Source organism: Vipera ursinii, assembly GCF_947247035.1.
Source record: "Vipera ursinii genome assembly, chromosome: 3".
In the NCBI taxonomy this organism is placed as follows: Eukaryota; Metazoa; Chordata; class Lepidosauria; order Squamata; family Viperidae; genus Vipera; species Vipera ursinii.
In genome coordinates, this window is record NC_139516.1 from 109,399,107 (window position 1) to 109,422,042 (window position 22,936).

At 39.2% G+C, this 22,936-nt stretch overlaps 1 protein-coding gene across 1 annotated transcript in view; it reads left to right on the forward strand.

Annotated features, from left to right (window-relative positions):
• The window catches only part of LOC310638025 (centrosome-associated protein 350-like), a 130,049-nt gene that overhangs the window by 95,954 nt on the left and 11,159 nt on the right, over window positions 1-22,936 (forward strand). Inside the window, exons 29-35 of the mRNA XM_083358712.1 lie at window positions 1,323-1,522; window positions 8,244-8,455; window positions 16,643-16,787; window positions 17,012-17,172; window positions 17,570-17,706; window positions 19,078-19,160; window positions 20,841-22,831. Of these exons, the coding sequence (XP_083214838.1) occupies window positions 1,323-1,522; window positions 8,244-8,455; window positions 16,643-16,787; window positions 17,012-17,172; window positions 17,570-17,706; window positions 19,078-19,160; window positions 20,841-22,831 (2,929 nt within the window). The remainder of the gene's footprint in view (window positions 1-1,322; window positions 1,523-8,243; window positions 8,456-16,642; window positions 16,788-17,011; window positions 17,173-17,569; window positions 17,707-19,077; window positions 19,161-20,840; window positions 22,832-22,936) is intronic.

The window sequence follows — 22,936 nt, forward strand, 5'->3', positions numbered from 1 at the left end:
GGGCCCCCAAACATCAACTGGTTGGGGCCTTCCAGAGCGCGCCCTTCCAGAGCGCGGCTCCTCCGGGCCTTCTAGACTCTTCCAGGCCCCGCCGGGCTGCATCGGCACCAATAAGCTGCCGATAGGTGCCACACAGAGCGCAGCTCTTCCAGGCACAGCATTCACTTTACAACTGAAAAAGGATATAAAATGAATCCAGTCATATGATGATCTGTTTTACAACCAGCACAACTTATGACCATAATGGGCAGCTTGTTAGATATACTAAATAAGGTAGCAGATAGTGACTTTAACAGGGAGAACAAGGCCTAGTACACTCGATTATATCTTAATCTCATATAACCTGATTATACTGGTAGTTTCATTTAAAGTTGGATATAGATGGATAGTGACCATTCATCGCTTTTACTTCATAAGGGTCTTAGCCCCCAACTGACTTCTTTGGACAGTCCTTTGAAGGTTAAGGATAATGATGTAGGGTTAGTCAGTCCTAGGATCAGGTGATCCAGAAAGATTGGTAGAAAATCTCAGTATTCATTAGTTTACACGTATGTGTTTAAATTCATTTAATTCTCGTTTTGCAATCTCTGTTTGTTACAGTTGTCAGAGACCATAGCATTCCATAATGTGCCTTTCTCTGATGGCAAGTTATAGGATACTGTTTCAAGTTAATTAAAATTCCAAAGGGAGATAGTTTTGGATTTTTTTTCACTTCACTCTTAAAAGACTATTTATTTATTATAAATGTGTTGTATTCATTTGTAATATATTAACTTACTATGTTTTGCCAGTAGGTCTTGATTATATAGTCATTAACTTGCATTTTTAATAACTTGCTCATAATTTACTATTTTAGAATAATTATTTTATTGCTTAAGTCACATGGAACAGTCGAAGGCATTGTATTGCAGTTGGTGGATGAAAATCAGTTCAGTGGTTTAAAAAGCATTCAGTCTTGAGGATGAATAACTCTCCATTGCTAAATGATAACCCCTCGAAGCTTTCTTTCTAAATTGACCTAGAACTATTTTTCAGAATTTTGCTCTTCTTAATGCTGCTATCTGTTGATGCTGCTTAAATGTTAGTCTAAATAGAACAAAAATCTTTTTTTTTCTTGAAGAGGAGAGGCAGTTTAAGAACTTTGTTTATGGTTATAGCGTGTGTGTGTTACTTCAGAGTTGAGGTTTTTAACAAAAAAATTCAGGTTCACATTCACAGCACGAGTAAACTACGAGTAAATACTTTTACCGAATAGGATAATGGAAGTTCAAATATTTATATCTCAGGACAATAGTGAACAGTTTCCCCTGTTTCTTCATCAGGTTCTTGACCAAGCGAGAGCAAAAACTGATGCAGCGGCGTCAGCACGCAGAGGAGCTGCTGCAGTGGAAGCAACGTTTAGATGCAGAAGAAGCAGAGATACGTCAGATAGAAAAACAAGCGCTAGCTGCTTGGGAAAAAGAGCTGCATAAAACCAAAGCAAATAAAAAAGGAGCAGGAGATCAGAAATCTGATCAAAAAGGTAGAAACTATGACATTTACCTTGTTGGGGCTCTAATTAAAACTTGGCAAACTTTTTCTTTAAAGGGCCAGATTCCCTTCTCCTACCTCTGCCTTCATGGGCAGAGCAGCCATTGGATAGCATGGTCCAATGATAGGCTGCTGCCACTGCCTGGGACACTCCATCCCCGTTCCCACCCCTCATCATGGGAGTTCAGCTGAGACTTAGTTCCAGCAATCTGCTGCCCATCTGTCCATCTATTCTTAGTCTGTGGGCTGTACAAAAAAGAAATTGCAGACCAGATTTGGCCCTTGCTCTAAATCTTGCTATTATAAATGTGCTGATTATGTGGAAAGGGTTTGGCTTATCCAAGTAATTTTGTTCAACAAAAGTCCAAGTGCAAGGTTAGATTACATTTCAGAAAATGGCTTTCATGTATTCAGAACCTGATTATGTCCAAAAGCTGCATTCAAACATACGTATTCCAAATTTTTAACTGATTGGTTTTGGCTTAGTATTTGTGTAAAACAATTCTACTTAAAGGAGAAATAATTTTTCAATATTAAAAGGAGATGAATAATAGGTAAAATAATAATATAGAAATGTATTTCTCTAAAATTTTTAATACATTTTGCTACTTGATTGTGTGAAAAAGTATACCCATTGTAAAGTCTTTTTCTTCTTTTTTAACATCTTCTCAGGTGGTAGATGATCTTTTGGAATGATTAATGTCCAGTTGTTTGGAGATATTTTTAAATCCTTACCTAATCTCATGGGCTTCTTTAACCTTTCTGAAGTCTTTTTGAAGGCCTCAGAGAGCTCTTTCAGTCTAAACACAAGCTTCAGCAAAATAACAGCAAATCAAACTAAATATCTGAGGTTTAAATAAGACAGATTCTTCCCAATTCTTCTGTAACAATGTTCTAATTATTTGCACATCTCTAATTTAGGTATTTGAAATAGTGATAAATGTAGGGTTATATCAATTTTTTCCAGATGTGAAATTTCCTTTAGTGTTTGTTTATAGTATGGACTACAGATGTAAACAGTAGATTATATTTGTTATATCCCCTTTATCAGTATTGTGGAAATTAAGATTAAATACTGTATTTTGGACCTCCGGTTTGCCATCGCAGCAGCACGGATGCTGGAAGACGAGCTCCGTCTTTCGTGTCCGATTTCCTCCTGCTGGGGGACCTGGAAAAGGTCCAAAGTTGCCCTGTAAGGGGCGCAAGCAAGGAGGGGACCCCTTCTTGATCATGGGAGGGTGATGGCCCTTCCATTTGATCCGGGGAAGCCCTCCGGCGGGGGAAAAACTGGCCATAGCAATGTGGCTTATCACTAAGCTGCTGACAGCCAAAGTCAGAATCACCACCAAGCACTTTTAAAGCAACACGGATGAAACTGGGTGAGATCTGATCTTCTCTTTAAGACTTTTAAGTATTTTTTCCTGTAAAAGCTTCACAAAGTACAGGGAGTGCAGAATTATTAGGCAAATGAGTATTTTGACCACATCATCCTCTTTATGCATGTTGTCTTACTCCAAGCTGTATAGGCTCGAAAGCCTACTACCAATTAAGCATATTAGGTGATGTGCATCTCTGTAATGAGAAGGGGTGTGGTCTAATGACATCAACACCCTGTATCAGGTGTGCATAATTATTAGGCAACTTCCTTTCCTTTGGCAAAATGGGTCAAAAGAAGGACTTGACAGGCTCAGAAAAGTCAAAAATAGTGAGATATCTTGCAGAGGGATGCAGCACTCTTAAAATTGCAAAGCTTCTGAAGCGTGATCATCGAACAATCAAGCGTTTCATTCAAAATAGTCAACAGGGTCGCAAGAAGCGTGTGGAGAAACCAAGGCGCAAAATAACTGCCCATGAACTGAGAAAAGTCAAGCGTGCAGCTGCCAAGATGCCACTTGCCACCAGTTTGGCCATATTTCAGAGCTGCAACATCACTGGAGTGCCCAAAAGCACAAGGTGTGCAATACTCAGAGACATGGCCAAGGTAAGAAAGGCTGAAAGACGACCACCACTGAACAAGACACACAAGCTGAAACGTCAAGACTGGGCCAAGAAATATCTCAAGACTGATTTTTCTAAGGTTTTATGGACTGATGAAATGAGAGTGAGTCTTGATGGGCCAGATGGATGGGCCCGTGGCTGGATTGGTAAAGGGCAGAGAGCTCCAGTCCGACTCAGACGCCAGCAAGGTGGAGGTGGAGTACTGGTTTGGGCTGGTATCATCAAAGATGAGCTTGTGGGGCCTTTTCGGGTTGAGGATGGAGTCAAGCTCAACTCCCAGTCCTACTGCCAGTTTCTGGAAGACACCTTCTTCAAGCAGTGGTACAGGAAGAAGTCTGCATCCTTCAAGAAAAACATGATTTTCATGCAGGACAATGCTCCATCACACGCGTCCAAGTACTCCACAGCGTGGCTGGCAAGAAAGGGTATAAAAGAAGGAAATCTAATGACATGGCCTCCTTGTTCACCTGATCTGAACCCCATTGAGAACCTGTGGTCCATCATCAAATGTGAGATTTACAAGGAGGGAAAACAGTACACCTCTCTGAACAGTGTCTGGGAGGCTGTGGTTGCTGCTGCACGCAATGTTGATGGTGAACAGATCAAAACACTGACAGAATCCATGGATGGCAGGCTTTTGAGTGTCCTTGCAAAGAAAGGTGGCTATATTGGTCACTGATTTGTTTTTGTTATGTTTTTGAATGTCAGAAATGTATATTTGTGAATGTTGAGATGTTATATTGGTTTCACTGGTAAAAATAAATAATTGAAATGGGTATATATTTGTTTTTTGTTAAGTTGCCTAATAATTATGCACAGTAATAGTCACCTGCACACACAGATATCCCCCTAAAATAGCTATAACTAAAAACAAACTAAAAACTACTTCCAAAAATATTCAGCTTTGATATTAATGAGTTTTTTGGGTTCATTGAGAACATGGTTGTTGTTCAATAATAAAATTAATCCTCAAAAATACAACTTGCCTAATAATTCTGCACTCCCTGTATTTTTTCCCCCTGTGAGGAGAGAGGGAAGGGAATTTCTACACTACCCTCTAAGAAAAGCGGCGACTACTCACCCAGGGGAAACAGAGCAACTATAAGAACAATTTTAATCTAATTGGATGTATATGCTTTTGAAATTTGGGGACTAAAAGTGTTCCTATTACTGGAGATGTTTGTTTTTATCTAAAAAAGCAAATAAGACTTGAAAAACTATCATAAAACTTTCGGACTTAAAAAGCTTTAAACAGCATCGGTGACATCTGGTGGCGAAGTATGGTATTGCAAGTTGTTATTGCTTAAAAGAGACTTGGCTTGAAACCCAGACTCCAGAAAATACTTCTTTAACCTTGACAACTACCACCTATGAAAAACTCAGCTACAAAGAAGGAACGTCTGGGCAGCATATCTGGCCTCTTTGAACTATGAATGTACCGTATTTTCCGGCGCATAAGACGACCCGGCGCATAAGACGACCCCCTACTTTTAAGAAGTTTTTCAAGGTTTTTTGTCTTATACGCCGGAAAATACTTACATGCCCTGCCCTCCCTGTCTGTCGCAGAGGAGGCGAAGGCCCGACTGGCCCCGCCGGCCCTCCCGCTGCTCCCGCGCTTCTGCCGGCCCCAGAGGCGCAGCGTTTCCCGGGCGGCAGGCAGCACCGGAGGGCAGCCGCCACCCCGCCACGGCCGGCGCCCCTCCTTCTTCCCCCCCAGGCCTTGAACTTCTCCCATTCAGCGCATGGCGGGGCAGCTCCGCCCGCGGCCTCTTTTTCATGTGCCCCTTCCCTCTCACCATCGGCCGAGGCGCGCTTGGCCCGGGCTCCCAGTCCCTCTTCCCGGCTGGCTTCCCGCCCTGCCCCTCATGGAGCTGGACTGGGCGTGCAGCCTCTCTGTGTGGCTGCTTTTCCTGGGCAGCCTGGCGGTGCGGCTCCTGTGCTTGGACCTGTTGCTGAGCCGGCGGCTGCTGCTGCGCATGGGGCTGCTGGCCGTCCTGCAGGCGCTAGGCCATCCTGCCGCTGTCCCTCAGCGCCGCACTCACGGCGGCTGCCTGCTGGCTCGTCTCGGCCAGCACCGCCTGGCGGAAGCGCATCCCCGCGGGGGCGAGAGCGGTGCTGGTGACAGGAGAGTCCGGCGGGCGTGAGGCCCTCCCCTCGGGCCAAGAGCCGACGGGCAGCGCCGCCTTCGCATGGGGAGAGCCGCCCGACGCTCCCGCCCAGCCGTGTCCCGGAGCCGCGCCGGAGATAGCTCGGTTGCGCGGGGCGGCCTGGCTTTGGAAGAACGGGGACGCTCGACTGATTTGTTTTTTTTACCGGCGTATAAGACGACCCCCCAACTTTTGAGAAGATTTTCATGGGTTAAAAAGTCGTCTTATACGCCGGAAAATACGGTAAACTTTTACTGACTTTCAGAGGTATACGTGGAGTCTTGCTTTCCTATTTCTTTACATGAGAAGCATAGGTTATTATATGAGATAATGGAATACCTTGGATTATATACTCTTAGTTGACAAACAATTTCTACTATAAAGACCACCTATAGATGTCCCATACCTAGCTATAAAAAACAAAAAAAACTATTTTTAACGTTTGATTCTAAAGTCTTCAATTTAACATACTATCAAGAGAATATGGGTCCTTTCCATGTTGAAATCAATACACAAAACCATTCTTTCAGCTTGTGCCAAAATAAGCTGCAACATAAAGGAACAAGATGCCAGCTTAAATATGCAAACCCAGATTTTGACTATAACCAAAGAACTAACAATGCAGAAAATAACAGGAGAAGTGGAACAACTAAACACTAAGACAGAGGACTCAATTGACCAACAGATCCAGCCAATTGTGGGAAATTGGAGTAATAGGGAGGCAATCTAATAAATTCAAATGGGCTAGTTCAGGGGTAGACAACCTTGGCTCTTTTATGACTTGTGGATTTCAACTCCCAGAATTCCTGAGCCAGCTATACTGGCTCAGGAATTCTGGGAGTTGAAGTACACGAGTCATAAAAGAGCCAAGTTTGTCTGCCCCTGGGCTAGTTATTCCAAAAAACCTGCAACCAAATGGTCATTCTTATTCCAAATAATAGATAGATAGATAGATAGATAGATAGATAGATAGATAGATAGATAGATAGAGGATTATTTGATGACTCAAAAGAACTGACATGGAAGTTTAGTTGGCAAAGGAAGAAAGCCAGAATAAGGCAGAAGAAAATAAAGGATTTGATTTATTAGAGGGGATTTCATATTATTAATTAGAGGATTAAATATGGTGGAAAATAGATATTTTTTAGAAAATAAAGTTACATTATAATTAAATAATAAGGGAAATTTTGGTCACCTAATATAAAATATTTGGAAATCAGTTGAAAATAAGAATTCTGCTTGCCCATCATGCAATAATAAATATTACCAGAAAAAGAGAGGATTTGAGCTTTTAAAAATTAGACATAAATGAAAAAATTATGTATATTACTGATTTATTGGTTAACCCAGACAGTATATATAATGGTTTTAATTTATTAGGTGAGATACTGTATTATTAATTAGATTGTTCAATATGATGGAAAATAGATAACTTTTAGAAAACAGAACAAGACTATATTCAAATAGATAAGATGAGTACTTGGAATATTTATTTTAATTTAATTTAATTTAATAATATTTCTATACCGCCCTTCTCCCTGAGGACTCAGGGCAGTTTACAGGGCAAGAATAAAATACAAAGTTACAAATATTAAAAGAAAATTAAATAATTGCCCGATTTTAAAACAATTGATATATTACAATTATAAAACCCCAAAAATAGTATTAAGAATACAGGAATAAAAAACCCCACCAATCCCCCATCAGGCTAGGCCGGCTTGTACAAACAAAAACGTCTTGAGATCGCGACGAAAGGAGCGAAGATCGGGCGCCATCCGGAGCTCTACCGGTAACTGATTCCATAGTTCCGGAGCGCCCACAGAGAAGGATCTCCCCCTGGGGGCCACCAATCGACATTCTCTGATCGGTGGCACCCTGAGGAGGCCCTCTCTGTGGGAACGCACAGGGCGCAGGGAGATTGATGCCGGCAGCAGATGTTCCCTGAGGTACTCCGGCCCCCTGCCATGTAGGGCTTTGAATACCATTACTAGTACCTTGAATCTCACCCATTAGATTTTGTTACAAAAAGGGAAAAAGGAAGAAGTTGAGATAAGAGAAACTTTGGTTACCTAAATCTTGGAAATTATAAATACCAAATGTTAATTTGAATATTGATTAGAAATTAAAGCTTGGGAAAAAAGCAATAACAGGACATTGATTGTATTTAAGGATTGAATGCAAACACAATATATGTATAAGCTAAAAATTGTAAATATTACAAAGATGTTTTTACTTAGTTAATAATAAGAACTATATTTGCCTAATATGAGATAGTAGATATTAAGAGAAAAAGAGAGGAAATAATTGTTGTTGTAACTTAAGATTTATACTAAAGATTTATGTATGTTATTGAACTATTGATTAACCTAGTTACCATATTGCTTTAGAAAACTAATAAAATATTATAAAAAATACTGTATGTTGAAATATGTTTAAAAATTCAAAAACTTCAGTGGGGAGTATTTAATTTTTAATATGACTGTAAGCATGTATCAAAATATTTTTAAAAGCCTGTCAGTGAAGTGCTAGGAATTGAGGAGTTGATCCTTTTCCATTTTTCTCTCTCAGAGACAGCCAGTGAGGAAGACTCTTCAATGCCACCTTGTTCTCGTCTAAATAGCGAAAGCTCTGTCCCAGAAGAATTGAGCAATCTAGTTGTTGAGTCTGCTCCATCAAAGGTTTCTGAGATTCAAGGCGAGCCTGGAAGCCTAGATCACACAATAACTGAAGAAATAGTTTATACACAAGAACTGGAATCTGCTGTTTCTCCTGGAAAACCGGTAAGTGAATTTGAGGATCCATTTGCCATTCTTTGAAATTAAATTAAAGGCTTAATTTAAATATTATATTAGCATTACTAATAAGTCAGATAAAATGTCCAGTGTGTATTTATTGTAATATAACATGTTAATTTTGTTAAAAATGTAAAAAAAATACTATTAAAAGGTGGAAGAGATGCACTCACAGTTCACACTTTTTATAGTTTACTTCTCAGCTTCACTGAATTAGGGCTAAACTGTAGTTTTCTCTGTTGAATTGTTCATTAGGAAAGGTCCTAATCTCCAAATACCATGGTGACATAATCTGTGTTATTGAAAGACTGGATGGATAAAGGAGATGAAGTGATTTTTTTTAATGCAATACTAAACCTGACTATGGAACTAACACCAAAAAATGATGTCCTTATCATCATGGGGGATTGGAATGCTAAAGTAGGAAGCCAAAAGATAACCGGAATAACAGCCACTTTTGGCCATGGAGTACAAAATGAAGCAGGGCACAGGCTGATAGACTTTTGTCAAGAACATACGATGGTCATAGCAAATACTCTTTTCCAACAACCCAAGAGACGGCTCTACATATGGACATCACCAGACGGTCAACACAGAAATCAGATTGACTATGTGTTTTGCAGCCAAAGATGGAGAAGCTCTATACAGTCAGTAAAAACAAGACCAGGAGCTGACTGTGGGTCAGACCATGAGCTTCTCATTGCAAAGTTTAGGCTTAAACTGAAGAAAGTAGGGAAAAGCACTAGGCCACTCAGGTATGAATTAAATCATATCCCTGTTGAATATACAGTAGAGGTGACAAATAGATTTAAGGAATTAGATCTGATAGACAGAGTGCCTGACGAACTATGGACGGACGTTCGCAACGTTGTACAAGAGGTAGCAACCAAAACCATCCCAAAGAAAAAGAAATGCAAGAAAGCAAAATGGTTGTCTGAGGAAGCTTTGCAAATAGCTGAGGAAAGGAGGGAACCAAAAGGCAAGGGAAAAAAAGAAAGATACGCCTAATTGAATGCAGAATTCCAGATAATAGCTAGAAGAGATAAGAATGCCTTCTTAAATGAACAGTGCAAAGAAATAGAAGAAAACAATAGAATAGGGAGGACCAGAGATCTCCTCAAGAAAATTGGAGAGATGAAGGGAACGTTTAATGCAAAAATGGGCATGATGAAGGACCAAAATGTCAGGTACCTAACAGAGGCAGAAGAGATTAAGAAGAGGTGGCAAAATTACATAGAAGAACTATACAAGAATGAACTTAACGTCCCTGATAACCACAGTGAGGTGGCCATTGACCTCGAGCCAGACATCCTAGAATGTGAAGTGAAGTGGGCCTTAAAAAACTGAGCAACAACAAAGCTAGTGGAGGTGACAGTATTCCAGCTGAGCTATTCAAAATCTTAAAAGACGATGCAGTAAAAATGCTACACAAAATTTGCCAGCAAATTTGGAAAACTCAACAGTGGCCACAGGATTGGAAAAGGATCAGTTTACATTCCAATTCCAAAGAAAGGCAGTGCCAAAGAATGTTCAAACTATCGCACCATTGCACTCATTTCACATGCTAGTAAAGTTATGCTTAAAATCCTAAAAGCTAGACTCCAGCAGTATGTGGATCGAAAACTACCAGAAGTACAGGCAGGATTTCGAAGAGGCAGAGGAACTAGAGATCAAATTGCCAACATACGCTGGATCATGGAGAAAGCTAGGGAGTTCCAGGAAAACATCTACTTTTGCTTCATTGATTATGCTAAAGCCTTTGATTGTGTGGATCAAAGCAAACTGTGGCAAGTTCTTAAAGAGATAGGAGTACTAGACCAACTTATTTGTCTCTTGAGAAACCTATATGCGGGTCAAGAAGCAACAGTGAGAACTGGATATGGTACCAATGATTGGTTCAAAATTGGGAAAGGAGTCCAGCAAGGCTGTATACTGTCGCCCTGCCTATTTAACTTATATGCAGAGCACATCATGAGAAAGGCAGGGCTAGATGAATAAAAAGTTGGAATTAAGATTGCCGGGAGAAATATCAACAACCTAATATATGCAGATGATACCACTCTAATGGCAGAAAGTGAAGAAGAACTAAAGAGCCTCTTGTGGGTGAAGAAGGAGAGTGCAAAACTTACGTTGAAACTTAACATTAAGAAAACCAAGATCATGGCATCTGGACCTCTCAATTCCTGGAAAATAGATGGGGAAGAAATGGAGGTAGTGACAGATTTTATTTTCCTGGGCTCCAAGGTCACCGCAGATGGGCACTGTAGCCAAGAAATTCAAAGACACTTGTTCCTGGGGAGGAAAGCAATGGCAAATCTAGACAGCACACTAAAAAGCAGAGACATCACCCTGCCAACAAAAGTGCGTATAGTCAAGGCTATGGTCTTCCCAGTTGCAATGTATGGCAGTGAAAGTTGGACCATAAGAAAGGCTGAGCGCCAAAGAATTGAGGCCTTTGAACTATGGTGCTGGAGAAGACTCCTGCGAGTCCCTTGGACTGCAAAGCAATCAAACTGGTCAGTCCTAGAGGAGATGAATCCTGACTGCTCTTTAGAAGGCCACCTAATAAGAAGGAAGGACTCACTGGAGAAGAGCCTAATGCGGGGAAAGATTGAGGGCAAGAGAAGAAGGGGACGACAGAGAATGAGGTGGCTGGATGGAATCACTGAAGCAGTAGGAGTGAGCTTAAATGGACTCCAGAAGATGGTAGAGGACACGAAGGCCTGGAGGAGTGTTGTCCATGGGGTTGCGATGGGTCGGACACGACTTCGCAGCTAACAACAACAACAAACCTGACTAAAAGGGTAAAAAGGTGGTGACTTTTGTCACTAGCAGAATAGACAACATTTTGTGGGTAGGATCACACTAAACTATTTTTTCAGCTTCTAAACCCTGTTGAAGTGACATAGAGGTGGTCTTTGTCTTATGGCCAAACTCGGCACCAGCATTTCCATCATTAAGCGACAATGCTGTTAAATGAGTCACAATGCCAAGTGATTAAGCAAATCATACAGTCACAAAATGCATCTGACTTTGCCTATGAAGGTTGTAAATGGTGACCACACTAAAACTGTCATAAATACATGTCAGTTGTCAAATGCTCGAATCATGAACAAGTGGCTGTATAGATGCTGCAACTGGTTGTAAGGACAGGTCATAAGTCACTTTTTTAACACGGTCAAGCAAATAGTTGTAAGTTGAGAAGTACCCGTAACATCTCTGAAAAGCTAGCTTTTAGCACTTTTTTTATATTTTGGGAAAGGTTTCTTGCCCTTTTTTATTAGTAAAATAGGATTGATACATCTGGTGCAGTGGTTAGAATGCAGTATTGCAGGCTGACTCTTCCCACTGCCAGGTGCTCAATCCTGAGCGGCTCAGGGTTGACTCAGCCTTCCATTCTTCCAAGGTCAGTAAAATGAAGACCCAGATTGTTGGGCGCCTTTTGCTGACATTTGTAAACCACTCAGAAAGTACTGTAAAACAATATGGAATGGTGTATAAATCTTAGCGCTATTGCTGTCAGAAGCATAATACTATTTTACTGCTTACTGCTTTTTTACAAAAAAAATTATTACCATAGTTTGACTTTAGATTTCAGGACTACATACTTGAAGTACTTTGAGTACTGTTAGGATAAAAGTGCCAGAGGTCAAATTTTAAATGAGACCTTGAGAGAAATTGAGATTCTGTTGATTTACTGCTCATGAAAACCTTCCTAAGCAGATGGAAGTAATCTTGAATGTGAAATTGAGAATCCCAAGGATAATAACTTTCAGTCATCTTAATATTCAAAATCTTATTCAAGGATCACATAAAACTATTCAAGTATCAAAGTGGCATTCCAGGGCTGGTTTGAAAAATGGGTAGGGACAGGGCCCAACTTGGGACTGAGGTTCAGGTAAAACTGAATGCTTAAAAGAGACCCAAGACTTACAGTACCCAATTTGCTCCTTCATTCCCCATGGAGAAATGAAACTCCAAATCTTCTCTTTAGCTAAACCTTTTCTTTATTCCCCCCCCCCGCCTCCGTTTTCTTCGCTTTCCAAGATCCTTACCTATTCAGTACCTTTTCTCTATGCTTTTCTTATCATTTTATATTTACTGCCTTCATTTCATTTATTTCTCTGCATTTCAGTTTCCTTCAGGTCTTCTTAGATCTAGGTCAAAAATAGCTGTTTTTAAGTATAGATGAAATGAAACTATAGATAGTCCTCAAATTATGGCTACAATTGAGCCCAAAATTTCCATTGCTAAGCAAGGCAATTATGCTGCATTTTACTAGTTTTTCCCACATTGTTAAGAGAATCACTGCAGTTATTAAATGAATCATGGGGTTGTTAAGTGAATTTGACTTCCCCCATAGACTTTGCTTGTCAGAAGCCAGCTGGAATGATTACAGATGGTAATCCCATGATCCTGGGACAGTGAATCTGTCATAAATGCTTGCCAAAACATAAATTTTGATCGCTTGTCCATGGAGATGCTGCAGCAGTCATAAGTCACTTTTTTCAGTGCTAGTGTATCTTCAGTCACTAAATGAATGTATCAGTTTTTCTGGACATGTCATCAAGGTCCTTTTCAGATCAAAGGGAAACGTTTCCCTGTGTGTTTCCCTTTCTGTGTCCAACTCTATAGCGCAGTGCTCATCTCTGTTTCTTGGCTGAGGGAGCCAGCATTATCCAAAGACATTTTCTGTGTTCATGTGGCCAGCATGGCTATACGTCAGAGGTGCACAGAACACTCTCACCCTTCCCACAAAAGCAGTGTCTGTTGTTCTAATTGCATTTGCATGCTTTCAAATTGCTAGGTGGGTAGGGGCTGGGTAAGGTACGGGAGCTCACCCCATTGCACAGTGCTTGGGTCTCTAACCGGGGCTTTCAGCTCCCAACTGACAAGCTCAGCATCTTTTTTTTATTGAAAAGTTTTACAATACATTTTATTTTTAACAAAACACAACCCCTCCCAGCCCCCTTCCCACTCCCCAGCCCTCCCCCACCCCTCCCGCCCTTCCCCCTCCCCCCTCCTTGACTTCCCAGAGCTAGATACAAGGTATAAAAATACAAACAATCATAATCTACCTTATGCAAACAACCATAAACTATTAAATCTATCGCACTTTAACTCTTATAAAATAACTACAAGCAGTATAAATATCACATCAATAATTATTCAAATGCTGGATAAAACTTTTTAGTCCCATATTTACTCCACAGTATATCTCTGTTGCAAATAGCCTTTCAAGTACGCTGAGATCTTTGCCATTTCCACCAGGTTGGAGACTTTTACAGTCCATTCTTCTATAGTCGGCAGTTCTTCCAATATTGCCCTACTAAAAGTCTTGCTGCCGTAATTAAATTCAACATCAGCTTAATATCCACAACAGTAATGTCAATAATAATGCCCAATAAAAACAATTACAGACAAAACGATCTCTAATTTACTTTACCAAATTTAAATCAGTCATTAAAAAACCAATTTTCTGATCTTCTTTCCACCTGGCCTGTAATTTTCCATACTAAAACCAAATTTATACAATCTTTCCTTCTCTTAAGATATTATACAACTTCAAATGCCATACATTCCTTTCCAAACTTAAAATTTCCTTATATGTAGTCACATCATGTTTATATTTTCTATTGCGTGTTTCATTATTGCGCATATAGGCATCTTACAAGTTAACTTGTGTCTATACTATTTGCAAACTCGCAACAGAGCATGTCTTAAAATATATACCTTAGACACATTATCCACCTTCTTATCACACAATAAATATACATACCAACCAGATAACAAATCATGACCTTCAAAATTTCAGCAAGACATTCATTTTCACTACTACAATTCTACCCAGTTAACTTTTCATAATTATTTTTAAATTAAAGCAACATAAAGTATTACAAAACATAATTATTTTTATATAACTTTACATTTAAGGGTGACAAATATATCCCCCAATATTTAACCCTTTTAACAATTTCAAATCTCGTTAGCTCTTCTAAAACAGCCTTTTATGATACTATCATATTCTTAAACAACATTTAAGTTTTTTGTATGTTAACCTTAAATCCAGAAACTTTCCCTTATTGCATTATTATCTCCTTCAGTTCTACAACTAAATCTTCAGGCTCGTCTCATTCGTCTAGAAGCAGCGCACGTCATCCTCTGGTTTCTGGCCTCCTCCGATGATACTGAAATTTGATCCACTCCTGTAACTTTCTCATCTATCTGCATTGTTCCTTCAGCGCCTTGTAAATTCTCTCTGCGTCGTTGAGACTCTCCCTCACCATTCTTCTTTGTAGATTCCAAAAGTGGTATGGGGGCTGCTTTTAAAACATTACTATAAAAATCATGTGCCTGCAACACTGTAGTAAGATGATGTCTCATACCTTCATACGTCACCACGATACCCACTGGTATCTCCCATCTGAACTTAATATCACGTCGTCTTAATTCTTGCGCCAAAAAAGGAAATTCCTTCCTTCTCCTTAAGATTCTTGGAGGGATCTCTTTTAAAATCAAGACTTCTTGCTCAGCAATTGCAAATTTAGTATTGTAAGAGGCTTGAATAACCTCATTTCTAATCGCTCTCTTTGTAAAGTAAGCCACCACATCTCTGGGTAGTTTCCTTTGTCTTGCAATCCACGAATTAACATGGAAAATTTTGTCTATATCTTCCATAATTTCATCTGCTGGTCGCCCCAGCACCCCTTCCAGAGCCTCAGAAACTATTTTCTTCAAATTTTCTTTAAGATCCTCTTTTAAGCCTCTAATTCTCACAGCAAACTCCATCTCATGATACTGTACCAAGGTCAAATCAATATCAATTTTCTCCACCACATTTTCAGTTTCTATCATTTTTACATCTAATCTGATATTATTTTGTCTGAGATCTTCCACTCTTTCGTCCAAACGCTCAATACATATAGCCATGCCTTGAAATGCAGATAAGATGTCTGCCCTTGTTTCTGTTAATTTCTTATCTATAAGCTCAACTAATTGTTGCAATTGCTTTTCCATAGCCTCTTGCAACACATTCTGTAAATCTTTAACTGTAAAAGTTGATGCAAGTACAGGTACAGATGCAGAAGGAGGGGGCAATAAAGCTTGTAACGAAAACTGCTGCACCGGAGAAGCCCCCGCGCTTCTAAGAGCTTTAGAGGATTTGGTAGCCATTTTCACCCACTATTGCCTGCTACGCACTTTCACTTTCAAACTCCGCAAAGTCTATTGAGTTAAAGATCATAAATTCCCTTTCACCTAGATCTCCTGTGTCGCTCTGCCTGGTTCTCTCTTGCTGGCAGGGATGGTTGCTGACGCCCTGCTCTGCTCCAAAAAACCCGGAGCAGAGGCGCCCCGCAGTCCGGAGCATACCCAGGCTTTGGGGGGGCTCAATCCTTCAGCCGCCAAAACTATTAGCTCTGGCGGCCCCGGAGAGCTCTACCCCTACCTGGCCATTCACCCCCTCCTCTTCTCCCGAGGAGGGGGCTTCCGAGCCGCCAAAACAGCTGATCGGCGCTGTTTTCGGCAGCTTTACGGAGCCGTGGGGCTGACAGCCTAAGAATGGCTGCCTCCGGCGACGCCTTGCCGCCCGGAAGTCCACAAGCTCAGCATCTTTAACTGCTGAGCCATTGTGTCCCTGATCAAAAGAGTACTGGAGAAAAGGGGGGCCATATTGATTTTGGAACAATTCTAGAGGAGAATTTCTTTCCACTTTGGAGTTGCAAGCGTATGATTAGAATGTGGAAAATATCAGATATATATTACCTACTCCAGCTTCCAACCTTAGAAAAGATTCTCCAGGAATTGATTCTTGCCATTCTGTACAATTTTTAAAAGAAAGAAAGAATAGATATATGTTAGGTCCTAGACATAATAGGATTAAACTGATATCTTGGAAAACCAGAAATCCAGAAAGTCTCTTTCTAGTGGTATAGGCAAGCATCTGTTTGAAATCTTTGCTTGGTATCTGAGAGGGCATCAGAGGCCTTGCCATTTTTTGTCCATTAGCAAGATTTCCCTAACTAGCTGGCCTCTCCTGCTTAAGAGAGACAGGATTCCAAATAAGTGAAACATTTCTATTTCCTTGCTTGTAATTAGTGTGAGGGGGGTTTGTGTCTGTCTGTGTGTGTGTGTGTAATATATATTCCTTATTTACTCTTTTTCATCTTGATACAGTCTCCTTGCAAAAGCAGTGCATCCCTATCGAAGCAAGAATCAAACAAACAAACACAGAAGTCTGGAGGTAAACAACTGTCATCTACAAAATCTCAGGATATATCCTATAGTTGGTCTGATGAGTCTTTATCCATGACCCAATCGGGTAAGTATTAGAGCTTCAACTTCCTTTTTTATAATTTTTAAATTATTTTTAATGAGTCTCGGTTTTCCATTGGAATTGATGGGGCTTGAATGCCATGTAATTACAGCATTAAGTGTAACATATTTGGAATTTTCCACCAATCTTCAATTTTGGAAATGAAAAAGGCAAGACCTCTTATCAATATAAAATATTATTTTCTAAATAATATGTTTTATCTTTTTTAGAAACTACATCTGATCAAAGTGACATTGAAAGTCGAATCTGGGCTCTGAAAGATGAAGTACGGAAAAAAAAATCTGTTGTTTATAGGTTGAAAAAAGAACAGAAGAAGAGGCTCAAAGAGAAACTTAAGGCTCAAGAGGCAAGTTTGATCAAGCAGTTAGAGGTAAGAATTTGAAAGAAATGTTAAAATAGAAATTGTGTATTTATTTATTTATATTTAAATTTATATACCGCCCTAATCCCGTAGGACTCAGGGCGGTTTACAGGGAAAATTAAAAGTTAAAATACATCACATTGATATTCCCATGTTTTCTTTTGCCTTATTTTCTCTGAATATTTTTTTTCCTTTTGAGTTTGCTCTGATACTGATGGGAATATAATAATATTGACCAAAAAAAGAAAATAAAAATATCTTCATAGATTAAATTATATAATTTAGGTACTTACACGCACACAATTCCAAATTTCAATATTCAGTAAGTTTAATACTTGAAAACAAATTTAATAAAGAATAAGATAATGTTCAGGTCTTCCTAATATGTTATTTTTTACATCATCAGACTTATGATGAATTCATCAAGAAAACAGAAGAAGAATTGAATCGGGATTTGGAGACAGCCCCAACAGCTAAACCTCAAATCAAAACTCCATCCACAGCTACTGAGAAACCAAAGATCAAACCCCCACCACTCCATAGGTAAACTGCTTAAAGTTAATATTGCATGGTGGCCTTTCTAAATGTACATCTTTAATAGCCTAGAAAGGGTTTGTATCTCTTTCAAAGGGAGAAAACTATCTTATATGGATGCATATTTAAGAGACACTGGTCAAAAGAAATACTTGGATGAATTCATGTTTGACCAAGCAATTTTTGGTCTATAATGTTTGTATAAAGAAAAACACCTTCCAGAGGAAATAAGTTGTTATAAATTAATGTGGTTTTAATTAAATTATTGGTGTTAATTAATAATACTTAATACTAATTCATTACTATAAAGAAAAATGTATCAAAATGAATATTTTAACACTGCAGTTTAATGAACAAAATCATGCACTAAACTGCACTAAACTCACAACATAAAGTCATGCCCAAACCCCATGCTAAAAAAAATGACTTGTGTTAGACACTTGTGATGCAACTCCGTAAAAAGCAATATCTATATGATGATGTTACCTTTATCTGTCACCATTTTGATATTACTGCAGGTTACTGCAGAGGCTGCCACCAGTTTATTTAAGAGGGTAATGCCAGGTATTATTGTATGAGAATATGGCAATATAGATCATTATCTTTCATCTCATGGTCAGAGTATTGTCATATGCTCTACATGAGGGCTACCCTTGAAAAGCATCCAGAGGCTACAGATGATGCAGAGTGAAGCAACGTAGGCAGTTTGGGGGCCCCAACAATGGCCTCTGGGACACCATTTCTCCGCGAGCTGCATTGGCTGTTGGCCTGCTTCCGGGTGCAATTCAAGATGTTGGTGATCACCTTTAAAGCCCTTCATGGCATGGCTCCAGATTCCTTGAGGAGAAAGCCAGGACCACATTCTCATTGACAGATATTTTGCTATTCACTGCCTAGGAGTCAGTTGTAGGACTTTAATTAGCTTTCTGATACAGTAACCAATGTCAGATTGAGAAAGAACTGTAAACAAAATCCTATTATCTCTGGTTCCCAATGCCATACCTTCCTCTGGAGTGGCAGATGTAACTATTATCCCACTCCCTAGCAAAAAACAAAAAGTAAAAGCTAACAGATGGGGAAATTACAACCTTCTCCTGGCATACTTTGTAATAGACATGTAACTATACCTAAAACATAGAAATCTTGTGGGCTACTGAATAGACTTGTGTGTTCTAGAACAGTGAGATTTGAATCTGATCTCAAATCCTAATTTAGCTATGGATTTTGGGTGGATTGCAATATTCAAATCTCTGGATTAAATATTGGATATAGTTTATATATATATGCTTTCTCTTTGTTTTATTTTGTTAATTCCAGTACAGTATACAATATTTTCAGAACGTTTACAATATCTGTAATCTATTCAAAACTTCTTTTTAGGTCTGAAACATCTAAAAGTTGGAAATCACTCACTGATTCTGAACATTCTAGAGGATCTTTGGAATCTATTGCAGAACATATTGGTATGTATCTTGGAAGTTATTTGTTTAATATTAAAATTATACAAGTTATTTTCATATAACTAATATAGTTAAAATAATTTCAATTAAAAGTATGGGGTTTTAAAAATTATAATTGAAAAACAAGCATGTGAATTTAATTAACACTTTTTTTAAAAAAATGGAAACTTTTTTCCATAGTATTGCAATAAGTAAGAACCTGCTGAATTATTTTATATTCAATATAAATTCTAAAAAATTATTTTATTTTCTAATTTCAATTTTATTTATAATACTTCTTCAAAAAAGTTCAAACAAGAATGCTAATGCTTGCTACCAGGCACTTTTGGTTCAGAGTGGCTAAATACCGTATTTTTCGGACCATAAGTCGCACCGGACCATAAGATGCACCCAGTTTTTAGAGCAGGAAAACAAGAAAAAAATTCTTTCTCCTTCTCTCTCTCTCCCTCTCTTTCTCTCTCTCTCTCTTTCTCTCCCTCCCTCTCCCACTGTCCCTTCCTTCCTTCCCTCCCTCTTTGTCCTTCCCTCTCTGCATTAGAGCAGTACCCGCGGAGGCGGCCCTGCAGCCCGGCTTTCTCTTGCAGAAAGCAAGCTGAAACAGAGCGAGGGAGATTGCCAGAAATGCGAATCAGCTGATCTCGCGCTCCTGCACTCTTCCTCGCTCGGTTTCAGCTTCGCTTGCTACAAGAGAAAGCAGGCTGAAACGGAGTGAGGGAGATTGCCAGGAATGCGAATCGGCTGATCTCGCGCTCCTGCACTCTCCCTCGTTCGGTTTCAGCTTCCCTTGCTACAAGAGAAAGCAGGCTGAAACGAGGCAGATTGCAGCAGCGCGAGATCAGCCGATTCGCATTCTTGGCAATCTCCCTCACTCCGTTTCAGCCTGCTTTCTCTTGTAGCAAGGGAAGCTGAAACCGAGCGAGGGAGAGTGCAGGAGCGTGAGATCGGCGTTTCTCAGCACGTGCCGATTCGTGCTTCTGGCAATCTCCCTTGCTTTCCACTTGCGGAGGTTGGGGCTGGCCATACGGATCACCTTCAGACCATAAGACGCACCCTCATTTCCCCACCACCACTTTTGGGGAAAAAAAGTGTGTCTTATGGTCCGAAAAATACGGTAAGTGTACGTATCTCTTCTTACACTCTATTGAGTTTGGTTTGCCCTATGCCTGAACTGGAGTTGATAGCTTTTTAGAAAGAAACAAGATGGGATTCAGATTCAAAGTAACACTAGATAATTTATTTGTGTTCACTAAGTGTCTCTCTGCTCACGTTTCATTCCAAAATTCTTTTAATAAACATTTAAGTTTAATAAAGTATCAGACATGGAAGAAAAAAAATCAAACGTCTCAGAACAATCACCTTGTTTATTGGGAACATTTATACAATTTTATAATCTTCGGATATATTTTGTGGTCCGTGTTAATACCAGTGCATAGTGGCATTAAAGCATTTATGAAGTCTTATTGATTATAAATTTGATTGAGGTATTGCATTTAAGTTATACTTTAGCCATTTATATGTAAACAATGGAATATTCATGCTATTTGATGGCACAGGTTAGCATTTTCTAGTAAGAATTTCAGTTTCTTATAACAAACACCCAGATTTTTTATTTCTTTAATAATGCTAAATAATAGTGCACAATTGTTTTAAGTATATGTGTTTGATTTTTTTTATCCTCTTAAGATGTTGTGCCATCTTCTGAACAATCTGTGTCTGTAAACAACATGAAATTCACAGAAGCAGAGATTCAGTCAGAGAAGCAGTCTCATACGGCATCTGCAGTCCTCAAAACCCTAAGAAAATCTACAGCAGAATCTGATGATTTGGATAGTTTACTCTCGTCAGCTATTCTCAAAGACTTAGGAAACACAAGCAAAATATCTCCCACATCACTGAATAAGACTGAAGATGCAGTGAGTTATGACCCTCAAGCTACCAGATCTATAGTGCAAGAGACAGCAGAATCAAAAGAATTAGAGGTTGAAATAGCTTCCCAAGCTTCTGAAATATCTGCTGCCTCAGTTTTTGACTTAAATCAAAACAATTCAATTTCTTTAAAGACAGAGGTCCCTCCAGAGACTGAGCTGTCGGAAAAAGATAAGTTTGTCTTGGAATGCATACGTGTGCAGGAAATCAAGGAGATGCCAAGTAAAAGGTTCAAGGATGATGAAAGTATTACATCGGTTAAATCCTCTGATAGGCTGGGGAAAGATACACTGAAAGGTGATTCCCTGATTTCAGAACAGATTTCCATTTGCGAAGAGCCATCATATTCTAATGATTTTGAAGAGTCTTTCTTAAGAACAGATGTATTAAAAAGTGAGATAGTTCTTACTGAATATCACAGAGATATTTTTTATGCTTCTACATTATCTTTCAAACAAGATACAAAATCAGAGGGAGAGAAGTCTTTGTACACTAGACCTCCTAGGAGTGAATCCCCTAGTTTTGGAAGCGATGATGAAATAAGTGAATGTCTCAGTGAAAACTCTTTGTCCGTAGCTGATACCATTCATTCTGAAAGATTGTTAGAACTCAAATCACCAACAGAATTTGTGAAAAACAAAGAAAGTGGCAATGTGGAGAAAGTTCCAGCTGATGATGGTGATGATTCATCATCTCAGGCTTCCAGTTTCAGGGCATCATCAGAAAAACAAGAAGAAGATATATTGCTAGGTTTCAGCATTGGTGACAGAGTTCTTGTGAGTAATGTCCAGCCTGGAACACTGAAGTTTAAGGGTCGGACAAATTTTGCTAAAGGTTTTTGGGCTGGTGTAGAACTGGACGAACCTGAAGGTAATAATAATGGATCTTACAATGGTATTCAATATTTTGATTGTAAAGAAAAATATGGTATTTTTGCCCCCTCACAAAAGATCTCTCGTTTTCCAGAAAGTTTTGGTAATGAGTTAGATTCAAATGAAAATTCTTTCTTTAATCATGAACTAGATAATCAACACAAAACAAATCAGAAAGGCTTAGAATGTCTTGAAGAAGAAAGGAATAAAAGAAATTCAAATGAGAAATCTCCAAGAGAATCATCTGCCTTAAAAGGCTTAATTGGAGCTGGAGATTATGTAAAATTCAATAAATCAAGCGACTATGTGGCAGTTATTAGTACTGTTGATGAGTTTGATCAGGAAACCGTTGACTTTGACTCTCCCAAATCCTCTAAAAATGATACTGGTATGTTACCTTCTGCCATTTCTAATATCCACAAAGAAGATTCTGCTATTGAAGTAGAAGGGATTTTGGATAGCAGCTTTCCTGAGAAATGGAAACAGCAGTCTGTTCGGCAAGAGCAAACCGAAAACAGATTTTCTCCCACTAATCTGGAGAAATCTGCAACGCCACTTCTGGACTTGTTGACAAAAGAAAGAAGCCAACTGGAAGCCCAGCTTAAAGTCCCATCCCAAGAAAAGGAAGATCTACTAGATCGACAGGAAAGAGTTGGTTTGTTGGCTGACAGTCTCTTGCAAGGTTTTGTGAAAGACACAGTCAGTCAATTTCAGCAAATCAAAAAGGCAAGGAATGAGAAGATCCATTTTAGCAATCAAGAACTCGGTGCTGTCCAAGAAAAGAAGTTGGCAACTAATGAACAGCAGAGGTTTTTAGTCGCATATGAATTGGATGAAGGAGAAGAAGTGTCTTCCCCAGATATGTGTCCCAGACCAGTAAGTATAGTTCATAATTAAGATAAGTAAGACTAGACTAATGCTTCAGTCATGAAGTTTGACAGGCTTTTATTTTATTTATTTATTTTATTTTAATTCCATTTA